Source organism: Rhea americana, unplaced genomic scaffold, assembly GCF_003343005.1.
Source record: "Rhea americana isolate MKP2758 unplaced genomic scaffold, rheAme1 scaffold_43, whole genome shotgun sequence".
In the NCBI taxonomy this organism is placed as follows: Eukaryota; Metazoa; Chordata; class Aves; order Rheiformes; family Rheidae; genus Rhea; species Rhea americana.
Genome location: NW_028186568.1, coordinates 920,006 through 933,497, shown reverse-complemented (window position 1 = coordinate 933,497; position 13,492 = coordinate 920,006). Strand labels below are relative to the sequence as shown.

Below are 13,492 nucleotides of genomic sequence, written 5' to 3'. Positions count from 1 at the left end.
AAAAAAAAAAAAAAAAAAAAAAAAAAAAAAAAAAAAAAAAAAAAAAAACCACAAACACTTTTGAGGCACAGAAAGTAAAAAATACACTTCTATCAATCTAGGAAAAACAGAGCAGAAGAAATCATGCTAGTATGATGCAGTATTATTGCTCAGAAATGCTGAGAGTGTTAGTTATTACAAAAGCCTTTCACTTTTAAAGGTTAAAATTATTCATTGAAAGCATATACCCAACAATCACCATAACAAGAACATCTAAATCTATTTTTATAACTATGCTCCCCTTTCTAAGGCAGTATGTTATAATCTTTCATGAATCACTATAGCAAAGTACTTGTTAGAGGTGATTTTACTGGGTGAGTAAAGAGAAGGATAGAGAAAATTTACTGAAATATAATCAGGTGAATTTGGGAAAATTTAAAGGAAAGAAAATCACTTTTCCTGGAATTTTTTGTTTTTATAAAGGGTGAAAATAAGAAAATTCAAAGTATTGTAATGTCATACATAACCTAAATAGACATGAATCAGGATTAAGAAAAAAGACCGCTGAAAAGCAAATGCAGCTTATAATTTTAAGTACTTTTTTTGTTGTAGCATGGCCAGTTTTAAGCTGCCCTACTTTCCAAGTACATTAATAGATACAGAAAATAACATCACTAGTGTAGACATATATAAATATGCAATAATTAGAAAACTGCTGTTTTCTAAGCAGCTCAAAGATTGCCACCTTATAGTGCTACCTCCAAAACATCACATTTAAATCTACTCTTTAATAATTTTGAAGGTTCAAACTTTTTTATAGCCCAAATTATCCAGATAATTTAAAAAATAGCAGGTACAACAAATTTTGGCACCTGATTTTTTAAATAAGAAATATTCACATAGGATACAAGTAAGAACACGCATATACAGAAAAAATAAAACTGATTTTTTCCTGTATTCTACATTTCTAAGTTATAGAAATTTCCAGCTAGAGCTCACTGGAAATTTATAGGAAGATAGAAATATTTACATAAGGACCCTTGCAAAATTTATTATATTCAAATCAAAGCCTTAAAAAAAAACAACAACAAAAGAAAGTTATTATAAATGAAGTCAGAAATCAATATATTGAATTAAGATATTTGATTACAGTTTTGTTTTTTTAATGAGGACAGAATAATCAATAAAAGTTAATGATATTCAGGCATAGGATTAAAATCACTGATCTAAGTAGCAAAGACTGGTGCAATGGACAAGGGAATTAGTGGTCAGGCAACAGCTGGTATTWAATACAAAAGGAAATCCCCAAGACAGATTTCTGTGAAAGTATGCAGAAGTATCACTTCTGCTATCCCTATTATAATAGCCTCTCTATTAAGTATCTGCTACAATCTTCCTTTGGAGACAACATATTGGGTTAAAGAGACAGCCTTTTGATCTGACCTATAATGGCCATTTTTGTGTTCTTCATTTATTCACTTGAAATATTCTTATAACTAGGAGACTTGTGCAGCATGATAAGCTGTTAACATGTTGGCAATTACTGCAAATTTTCAATTCCTTTTTAAACTTGGCAGTTTTTTTTGTCTGACAAAACTGACATTTTTTTTTTTGTGCTGGAACATGAAAACCAGCTCATTTCATAAATGAAATAAGGGATCACTTGCACTGTCTTCATCCATGGATTACACAGCCCCTGAACATCCCTATTACCTCAATCTCCTTTTTTTCTAAGGCTTCCTATTTAAAGGACTACACAGGACTCTCCTGTCAATATTATTCTCACTCAATGGCAAAGCTGTTACTGGAAGCTGTTATTGGTTTTGTCCCTCCCCATGTTGTTTGTAACACATCTCTGCCCAACAGCAGAAGCTGAAGACCACAGGTTTGGGATATGCTTGTAGCAAAATTAAGCAGAKAGACCTAATTAAGTCTATCTATTAGTCAGTAATGGCTGCATCTCCTCTTCCCTCCCCACCCTTGCGTCAGATGAAGTCACCTCTGCTTTTTATCCTCTCTTGCTCATACAGTTTATAAACATTTAAGCTTGGATCCTGTAAGAAATTAAGGTTTTTTTGTTATTTTTTTAAACTAGACCTGCTAACTTCAATGGGACTAACCATGACATATCAAGTTAGGAATAGACACAGATCTCCAGAAGATACAAACCATAGAATCATAAAATCAGTAAGGTTGGAAGGGACCTCTGGAGATCATCTAGTCCAACCTCCCCACTCAGCAGGGTCACCTAGAGCATGGTAGACAGGGTTGCATCCAGGCAGGCCTTGAAGATCTCCAGAGAAGGAGACTCCACAACCTCTCCGGGCAACCTGTGCCAGTGCTCTGTCACTCTCACAGGGAAGAAATTCCCCCTCACGGTCAGGTGGAACTTCCTGTACTTCAGTTTCTGCCCATTGCTTCTTGTCCTGTCACATGGGACAACTGAAAAGAGTTTGGCCCCGTCCCCCTGACACCCTCCCTTCAGGTACTTATCCAGATCGATAAGATCCCTCCTCAGTCTTCTCTTCCCCAGGCTGAAGAGGCCCAGCTCTTGCAGCCGTTCCTCATAGGGCAGGTGCTCCAGCCCTCTGATCATCTTTGTAGCCCTACGCTGGACTCTCTCCAGTAGCTTCCTGTCTCTCTTGTACTGGGGAGCTCAGAACTGGACACAGGACTCGAGATGAGGCCTCCCCAGGGCTGAGTAGAGGGGCAGGATCACCTCCCTCGACCTGCTGGCAACACTCTTCCTAATGCACCCCAGGAGACCATTGGCCTTCTTGGCCACAAGGGCACCTTGCTGGCTCATGGTCAACCTGTCATCTACCAGCACTCCCAGGTCTTTCTCTGCAGAGCTGCTCTCCAGAAGGTTGGTCCCTCAGCTTGGATCTAATCCATCACAGGGATGTCTGATTTGAAGTTCAAATTACAAGAGTAAAACTTAATGAACACACATCAAATGCCTTAACTGATTATAAACAGAGAATCTTACCCCGATTTTTCTTTTTCTTCAGCCTCTGCATTTCTGGTGGGATTCTCCATTTCTTTAACCTTTTCCTCCTCCTTATCTTCCAGTTTGGTTTCATCTTCAGTTTTGACGTTTAAGTCCTTTTCTTGTTCAGGTGAAATATGCACAGAATCTGACAAATTTTTTTTGTTTCCCTAGGATAAGAAAGCATTCTTTTAACTGGCAAGATCAAATACAAATACAAGGAATTTAAGAAAAGGCAAACACACTGAACTTATTATCAGCAAAAATAAAAAAAATTTAGAGCTCTTCCTAAAATGACAGCCCCTCTCTTTACTGTTTTTCTTCTGAAAATCTCAATCGAAACATGAACGGACTTCAAACAAAGCCTCAGCCACTCTCCTATGTAGTTTGTCAAGACGATAGAGGCATGCAGCTCTCAGACCTCACCTGCAAAGCAATCTCTAAAATGAACACTTCACAGAGCACATTTGCTCCTAGGATGCAGGAGTGAACCGGCTGTTATTCATCCCAGAGTTAGTACCAGCAGACAGGCCAGGGCTGGTTGCTCTTCCACATGGAAGCACTACAGCAGTGTTGCATGCTGACATGAACAGCTGCTTCCAGACCAAGCTACTAAGCCCGCACAGCACTGCATTTTGGCTTACCAGCTTAGATCTCAAAATCTAGTGTTGACTCAGTGGTTTAGGCAAAGGAAAAGATATGACCGTTTGCCTCTCTGGGTTACTATGAAGTAAATTAGTCCACTCTACAGTATATGACCCAGATACGTGTGGTACCTCACCGGTTTCAGCAGGAGTGGAGAAGTAAAAGTAGGATTTACAAGGGTTTAAAAGTAAGGTGAAATGCAAAATAAAAGCATCAGTGTAGGTAGCTGTGAGCATGTTACCCAGATCAGAATAAAGCAGCACACTAACTGGTCTCCATTTGACCTGGGAGCCCCCAAACAGGTGGAACATTGCAGCTGTTTCCTCGCAAGTCAGACATTTTGACATCATGATCCTCTAAAACAGGCACCTAGAGATAAACCTAGCTCAAATGTGTTGTTCTAAATTAGTATTACAGCAGGTTTTGAGCAGTTTTAAAACTGCTAAAGAGATTTCAATCTCAACACGGTACCAGTATTATCAACATGCTACCTGAATTTAATCAAAGGGATATAATATGAAAGTTAAAATATTTTACCAGACTGGTGGGCTTATCATTTTCTTTACAGTCATTATCATTCTCAGACAGCTTTTTTTCTTTTTCTTGTACTATCGCTACTTCTTCCTGTTTGCGCTCCTCCTTATCCACTTTTATTTCTTTTACATCCTGCTCTGAATCTTCACGCATCTTCACTTCTTTTTCTTTTTCACAGTCTTTACAAGGCTTGCTTGTCACTTTCTCTGGCAATGCCATCTGAAATTCAATATTAGCTGATGTACAATATTCTTCAAAGCCATAGAGATACCTGAAAGAAAAATTGCACTCTGAAGTAATTTTGACTTCAACAAAAAGACTTCGCTATTCATAAGTTTTTGCTTTTATTTTTCCGTACAAAGATGTGAAAAAAATCTGTCATTAAATAGTGTTACATAAATGCAAAAAAAGCAAAAGATTTTTCTTGAAAACAAGAAAAATTTAAAAATTTATGAAAGAAAGCACAAAAAAAGAAATTCAATTTGTGTGGCCAATGAATAAATAAATCTTAAGTGCCTCCAACTCTGAATAAACTATCAAATTAAGTATGTGTTTGTAATTACAACTGGCATTTGTCCAAGCTTCCAAAAAAAGCYGCCTATTAGATTTTTATATTTATTATTAAATTTGACACAGGATTCATTTGATAATGCTTGTATAACTTACTTCCGTCAAAAATCATAATAAAGGATGGTGGTTTGCCTTGAAATCAGCCAAAGAACAATTTCAAAAATCAGTAATATTCAATGGATCCAGTGAATTTGAAATCCAATCTGTAATACAGAGACTTTCCCTTATAGAGCACTTCTTGCTTGGTTGAAGTGTGGATGGCATAATCCTCTGTCCTTTACTCTACTGATAACATATTGGCACAACAGACTAACAAATCAAATCATTCTAGCAATGAACAAAATCAGGAAAGCTTTCAATTCCTATTTGATTTCTGAAAGCTTTTAAAACTTCATCAACACCAAGCCTAAATACCTAGCAAAGGAGAACAATGATTGAAACAAAATGCTGATTTTTTTTCATTTGTTTCTGGACTTCATGGACTAGCATTTGATGCCTGCCTCTACCAAACRTCGAATAAAATACTATATCATAGAATCATAGAATGGTAAGGTTGGAAGGGACCTCKGGAGATCATCTAGTCCAACCCTCAGCACAGCAGGGACTGAACCCGTGACCTTGGCATTAATAGCACCACAGTCTAACCAACTGAGCTAAACCTGCCCCATAATACTTCATTTTATTGCTAGGTGCCCATACTTTGCACTTCTTTTCCCTTTCTTTCTCAATAAAAAGGAGAGGGAAAAAAATACATAAAATGCATAAATATTTTAAAGAAACTAAACCAAGTAATACTACCCAAAGATACCAAATCTCTTACAGTGATTACCAGATTTCTTTCAAGAAAGAACACATTAACACAATACATGAACAATATGCTTAAAGTTCACCAAAGAAAGAAAAACTTACTAGAAAGTATGGACTGTTATGTATACTGTCATCACAAAAAAAAAAAAAAAAAATCTAGTGAACAGAACCAGTGAAGCTACGGTTGTTTTAGCACAAATTTCATAGCTTTTTTACTTACTTTTTGTATGCACATTTAACATTGTACCCTGCAGCTGAATTCAACACAGGGATTCCGAGATCTTGGTAAACTTGCTTCCACACTGCTCCACTTTCAATCTATTAAAGAAAAAAAAGTTACAGTATTTTTGCCAAATTAACCTCGCTGATGCGCAAAAAGCTAAGTCAACAACATTCATAACTTTTGAAAATAATTATAGTAATTTTATAGATCAGAGAAAAGAATTATCTATCACATAGTATTTTACTTTAATGCAAATAGCAGTCCACTGTAACTCTTAAGCAAGTTAGCATGTTGGATTTCAGTAAGCCACAGCAGGCCTTCCTCTCCAGGTGGCAATAAAGCAAAATAAAACACACAAAGAATAGAAAAATCAGTATATCATTTTTGTTTAAAATAATCTTAAATTAAATTAAAATTCCAACTCTAGTAATTAAAAAGTAAAAACTGATTCAAGCATTAGCAACACTTAAGCCTGGCAGTATTGCACCAGATACAGCAAATACATTGTCCTTCCATTACATMTTTAATTCGCCTCTTGGAGTCAAAGTTTTGTAGGCAGTATGATATTCTCATTTCCAACTACCTGTGAAGGTAGAGTGGATCCACCACACTATCCAAACACAATATCCTCTCCCTGTATCGTAGAAAGATGACACTATACGAGTATACCTCTCAAATGACAGGTTGACTTTATGGGAAAAAGTCCAAAGCAGTAAATGGAATCTGTTTGGCCAAGAATTCCCAAACACTTAAATTACTGCTCCAAAAACAATTCCACTAATCCCAGCCAGCACACTCCCCTATGTACTGCGCAGAACAGATAGGCCTCACAGAAGCCTTAACTTAATAAAATCTCAAAGGTAAGAAATCTAAGTAGTGAGTTTTCTCACTGTCTGAGATAACAGCTTTATCAGACAGACATGAAATCTCAAAAACACAAATGCTGGCTGATTTTATGCAGCAATAATTAAGCACACTGAGTAGACATGTAGTTACAACTAGTTTCTGATTCCTGTTAAATGTTAATGTTTGAGAGCCACAGGGAGTCCTAGGCAGCTGTAAGACTAAATTTTAAAGATGTCTAACACTCCTGTATACGTCTTGTTTATCATTCCTTAAACCAAAAAACCCCAGCATCCTCAGATTCCAYGGATCTGGAATACTTTACACACTAATACTTACATTATCAAATCCTCCAAGCTTGTGTACAAGTCTAAATAATTTGAAGAGATTCAAATTTCTGTATCCTAGTACAGGTCGTTTATTAATAGGAGTCCCTGTGAATGAAGACAGTTATTGAAATATTCTGAAATCCACATCATATATTACTCTACACTATTAAATGTACTGTAAAACCTATCTGCTGATCACCTCATGCCTCTGATACTTTTTTCTTTCCACAAATGGAAACAACCTCAGTCTTATGCTCTTTCTCCTACAGTTCAGTAACGTAATTTTATTCAAATAAATGCATTCTTCCTTGTATTACTGGATGTGGCAAGAAAAGCTGAATCTTCTGTGCATATATAATACATAACTTAATTTTACCYGATGGAACTACACATAATAGCACCAGTGCAGTCCTTTCACTACAGTCAAATATCTCCCAAAGAATAAATCCCATAATGCTTCAAAGAGCTGCAACTTCCTATGTGGTAGACTAGTAGTAGCTACCACATTATTATCTCTCATAAGCAAAGCAGAGTTCCTCAATGCAACTTCACACGTAACTAAGGTATTAATGCATAACAATACCGCACTATGCCTCCCCCCCCCCAAAAAAAAGTATTTTTCTTGCAATATATAAAAACTTGGTAAAGATTTACCGCATTAAATGGTTTTTTTCCTTTTCAAAACATTTCAGCCTACCTTATCCATAAGATGCAAGCATTTAAATTATTAGGATTCACAAAATAAAACTAGTGTGAAATAAACGCATTTTTACATGATCCTAAAAAGCATTTCTTTAGGTAGCTCAAAGTTATTAAATTGAGTACATACATTAATATTGATTGAGGATATTAAATGCTTTATTATACAAGTATACAGTAGAAAATATAATAGGATACACAAGGTGCTATCCATATATTCCTGAAATCAGGAATAAGTGACTGTATTTTATCCGTACCAAATACTGCCTGGGAACAGCATGAGGAGGAAGAGACAAGTGACAGACTGTCATCTTCTAAGTAACAGGGAAGCCAGAAGCTCAATGTTTCCAGAAATGAACTGCAAAGCACTAATAAATTACAGACTCAAATCTTAAAGTATTGTTATATAATGCATTTATTTTCATTTATCTTCAACTACTACAAGTCAAAGATCACAATACCTACCTCTGTCTTCCATAAACTTGTATAATTGCTGAAGAAAGCTCTCTCTTTCTTCTGGAAAAGGTTCTATTTCCTCCTGTTTTAAATAATGCACACGAGAAAAATCACTTACCATTATGAGTTATATGGTTTCATTAAGCAAAGCATTGCCGTGATTCATCTATGTTCAAATGTTGAAATTTGTTTTACTATAGACACTGACAGGACGCTATACTAAGACACATGGTCTTGGTGTTATGCCACATGGAAGTAAGTTTTAAAAGCCATAAAGTCTTTCTTGGTATATAAAACAGTAAGTGTAAAGACATATCTGAACTGGATTTGCAGCAGATCATTGACATATCATAAGGAATGTCATAAATCAAGATGCATTCTCAATTTTATTTATTTAGGCATAAAGTAGTCTAGGAGGCATCCATTTTAATGGTCAAGAGATTACATCAAATCAAATCTAATTCTCCTGTAATTAAGTAATTCTTTAATGCCTGCATGTACTATGTCACTTTCAGGGATGAAGTAGAAGATAAAATTGTGCTTGCACTTTTTTTTTTTTTTTGGGGGGGGGGGGGGGAGGGGGAGTAGGCGTTCTAATCCACAGTACTGACAAACCACAGCCTGACACTGCATGCATCCTGCCATGAGGTACCAGCTGAATGTCAGGTGAGCAGGATCAATCCCAGAACTGAAATAACAACAGATATTTTGTATGTTCAGTTCGTTACAGTAATAAGCCTTTTATCAGATTTACTTAGAATAAACAACAGCGGAATTTCATGGCAAAACACTATGGTTATTTTATAATACCTCATAATTTTCTTTAGGAAATGCCAATTGCCACAACCGATAGCAATTAATATTATAATTTTGATACTATCATTTTATTTCCAGTATAATCAGAATTTCTAAAAATTCCAACAACAAAGCTATTTCAAAACAAAATGCTGCCTACAAGTTGATTAATCTTCTGCATGCTGTTTTAATACTACCTACCTATAAAGTTGCTAAAAATATAAGTAACAAGTTCTTCAGTAAATCTGTAGTAAACACTCTGGTGTATTGTCACACAGTACTTATCTTTTCTATCCCTGTGACAGTCTCCTTATACTAAACACTGAAGTTTCACCTACCCAGAAGCAAGGAGACAACATATTGCTGAAGTTATACCAAGACAGTTGGGGAAGAAATAAAAAAACAAACAAAAAACCCAATAGAAATTGAATATAATTATTAAACACAATAGAAAAAAACCATTATCTGTTGAATGTGCTTAATGAAGACATAGATGGCTGAAAATAAAATCAAGGAAGGCTATAACTATTACCAGTAAGTAGTTTTTTCTTAGTCTAGACTTCATCCATTAAATGCACATCAGAGCAAGCAGGCAAAAAAAAAAAAAAAAAAAAAAAAAAAAAAAAAAAAAAAAAAAAAAANAAAAAAAAAAAAAAAAAAAAAAAAAAAAAAAAAAAAAAAAAAAAAAAAAAAAAAAAAAAAAAAAAAAAGCAAGTGTTTGCAGTATGCTGAAACAATTCTCATTTAGCTGTAATTAATAAAAGAAATACAATGAAAATACTCCATAATCAGAGCCATTGCAAATGCAATGCAAGAGGAAGGTCTCTGAGGGGGATTAACGATGAGCATCTACCTGATACTTAAGTATAGCTGCAATAAACTACGGAGCAACCTACTTCAGCAGGTAAGAACAACAAGCTGAGGAGAAAACTGCAGTTCTTTGTACTGAACAGATCCCTATCATGGAAGAGGAAGGTGGGGGGAAATTCTTCACTGGTGTTGAGGAAACAATGCTGCAGCACTGCATATAGTGCAGAAAAATACCTGGTTAAGAAACTTCACATTTACCAGGTGGTAAAGTAAACACTGTCAGTAAGCAGAGGATTCAGCTTGTTATAAATTTTGAGTAAGGCCACACAGACCATATGGCTTGACTGAAATGACACATATACAGAAAAATTAAATTAACAAAAGATATTTCATCATCATGCTGAAAAAAGGAGTAAGATTTTGCTATACATAGTGCAAAGGTCCAGAATTCAGAAAAAAAACTGTTTCTTCTAATATTTCACATGACAGGTAGTTGGAAAGAACTCTTCCAAACATACTCTGGCTCATGCTGGGCAGCTAAAGAACACCTAACTCAGGTTTTTCATGTTGCTCACAAACAAGAAAACACTTGCCATAACAAAGCAGTCCCAACACAGCATTTAGGGGATGGGAAAGACAGCATTCAGCTGAATCTCAGGAAATCCAAGAAGCAACATATGTTTTGTTTGTTTGTTTGTTTAAATGTAAGAGATTAAAATAAAGGTAACAAAGAGACTGGATTGCTGCTCTTTGCTCACTGAAGGATGCAATGCCTGAAAAAGCAAGTGTGAAAGAATCTCAAATGTGATAATCCACAGAGATGCGAGAATGGCTACTGGATGCTCCTTATTAATTTCCAACAGAAACCACATCAGCCTTCTAAGAAACTGTACTAAAAGCAGATTTTTAAGACTTTGTGTGCCACTGAAAAACATTGTTGCTTTCTCAGAATCTCTGCAGAACTAGTGCAAGCTATACTACGATAACATCCCTTACTAATCCCCAGTTCTTTAAAGAATCTCCTAAATATTCAAAGCAGTTGGATGATAAGGTTTCCTAGGTGATGGTTTGAAGGAAGCATGTCATACTCGGCCATCTTGGCTTATTTCTAAGTTAATCAACCACAGTGTTCTGCAGCCACTAATATATCTGTCCATGTCACAAAAGTAAAAGAAATAGGCAAATCTGCCTGATAATGAAACCTAGAAAATAAGCACTATGCCATGAAAATTCACACAGTATAACCCATTAATAAAAAAGTCTTTGTCCTTCTATGTTTAGCCATCATCAGGTTTAGCATGAAAAAGACAGGAGAGAGGTTTGCTTTCCTTTATTTTCCATTTGAAAAAATAGGAAAAGCAGACCTCCTTCTTAGAAGGTAAGTACAGAGGATTTATATAGAGGATTTACACGTCAATGTCTGTGAGAGCACCTATATATGAAACCTGAGTTGATGCAGTAAGAGCTTTCATTTTCTGTCCTAGTTCACAGGCACTAGGGTCCCATGGACCRCCTTAGGGCGATGAGTGAGATTTGCTCATATCCTGCAAAGAGCTAGGACAATCTGCAGGTGGATAATGAGGTCCCAAGACCAGGCCTACAGGTCCTGTTTAAGAGATGGTGCTTGATAGCCAGGAGGAGGTTACAGACACAATCTACTAAAAAGGAAAGGGCACGCCAGGAACAGAATGCCCACCAAACAAGGTGAGGGGAGAGAAGGCACACATTATGCTGATCATTCAGGGGAGGGAAAAAAGGGGGGGGGCGATTTTGCCTCTGTTTTAGAAGTTTCCTTGCTCAGCAGGTGACAGAATGTTGGATCCTGGAGGGGTAATTATTACAAGAGATGTCACAGTAAATCCCAAAAGATTTGACTGAGATGAGATCTTCGTGTTTAGCACACAGGAAGACAGTAGCTCATACAACATCACAGACAGCTGGGAGAAGTTAAAGAGAGAAGGTGCTGAAACTCCCTCCCTAAGGACAAAGGGTACAAGGCCAAGTATTTACAAACCTTATTGCTGACRGCTGTAAATTTTTCACCTAAGAGAAGCAGTGGAGGAATGACCACGATATAAAGATTGTGTGTCCATCTGCGTAAGTACAAACCTACCCATACTCATCATGCCCATGGCTGGACATGACCTGATTTAGAAGTTCAAGAACTGTGTTGAACCAAAGGAAATACCCTTGCTTCCAAAATATTGGACAGAGCATAGCCCCTTGCAAACTTCGCTATGCAGCTTTTGATCAGAGCTGGCTATGGTCCTCAGAGCTTAAAGAACAGAGGAAAAAAAATCATGAGCACAGAGAGGTGGCAAAGTTGTTGCCTCACACCTGGGCAGTCTTCCAAACCTTAAAATAAATACAGAAACTAAAAGATGGCACATTATCTTCTTGAATGCCTGGGAACTACAGCCCCTAGGGAGGATGGGTTCAGAGAAAGATCACAACAACCATTTAAGGCCCGAACCAGTTCAGCCTCTCTTTTATAGTTCCACTACAGAAGGGAGTTTTAGTCAACTGCATGATGGTCAGTCACATTACAAATTAGAGAAAGAGCTCTCAAACCCTACTGAAAGTAAAGGTAATCATGGACAGAGAGAATCTGAGTACCACCAGAAGGTACAAAGGAAGCAAAAGATTCAAAAGCCCTTCTTCCAGCCTCATAGCCAGCTGCGAAATAAAGTTCTTTCCACTAATTTTCTTCTTTCCTCTTTTCTTCGTTTTTTCTGGACAGGAGGCTGGGAGGAAAGAACAGATAATTAGAAAACCACACATGAGGTAGCACTCCATACTTCCAATACAAAAGAAAAAGTGTGGAAGAGGAGTGCATGAGCTCATGCCTTGATTGAAAGCTCTTCTGCTTCTTTACATCAGGACAGGCAGAAATAGCATGTGATGAAACAATTCTTAAATAGAGCAGGATAAAAGAGAGGTGCAACAACTCAGACTTCTTGGTAATTACTTAAAGGTTTCAAAGGTTCTCACCTTTCCCTTTTCACCACTACAAAGCCAGTAAACTTAATTTTCTGCAGTTAAAAACAGGGAGTGTGTGTGGGGGGGGAAAAGTAGCATAAGCTACCTGCGATTTCTACTTTACAAGGGGACCTATAATCATAGGCCTGTCATAGCAACTTGGGAGTGGGAAAGGGTGGGGAAGAAAGGGAAGGACAGGGCTGCAACAGAGGCATGAGAGAGGAAGAGAGAGCAGCAGGGCCATGCCAGCCTCATTCTGTTTCTCAGCAATGTCAAGAACACAGGCCAGTGGCAGCTTAGAGCTGCTTCCTCACATGGAGCTCCCATGCAAAAGGCAGGAAACTTCCCAGTGGCTTGGAGTCTGTGATAAGTCACAGGTACATAGTGAGGTAACAGCTCTATAGCCAAGAGAAAAGTAAAATTGAACATCATCTGTATGAGCATTAACTTATGGCAGCATGAGTTTAGCATGTACAAAACTCACTCCATGGCCATGAAGGGGAAACTATATCAACACTGTTATACCATGCAACAGAGCAGGTAAGATAAACCAGGAAGGGAAATTACACTCTTCTGCACACTACAAAGCACTGACCAGCAGCAGCCATTACTACAGAAAGCGAGTCAACTGTTTATTTTGAGGGAGGATGACCTGCACACTGGAAATGTCATCTAGGTCATGACTGACATAACAGCCAAGGAATAAGCATCTCCACAACAAACCTGATGTTCTACATCAATGAAAATCCCCTTGCACTCCAATACTGAAACAATGCATGCAAGAAATGCCCTTTCAAGACTTGCATAAAGGAGCAAGACATAATTGTCTGGAGT

At 37.1% G+C, this 13,492-nt stretch overlaps 1 protein-coding gene across 3 annotated transcripts in view; it reads right to left on the bottom strand.

The window, feature by feature from the left end:
• Positions 1–13,492, bottom strand: part of ARID4B (AT-rich interaction domain 4B) — a 95,807-nt gene that overhangs the window by 29,810 nt on the left and 52,505 nt on the right. For all 3 annotated transcript variants that reach the window (XM_085315463.1, XM_085315464.1, XM_085315465.1), the window contains 5 exons: positions 8,084–8,156; positions 6,930–7,024; positions 5,745–5,842; positions 4,151–4,418; positions 2,969–3,138 (listed from right to left, as the gene is read on the bottom strand). In XM_085315463.1, coding sequence (XP_085171589.1) covers positions 2,969–3,138; positions 4,151–4,418; positions 5,745–5,842; positions 6,930–7,024; positions 8,084–8,156 — 704 coding nt within the window. The remainder of the gene's footprint in view (positions 1–2,968; positions 3,139–4,150; positions 4,419–5,744; positions 5,843–6,929; positions 7,025–8,083; positions 8,157–13,492) is intronic.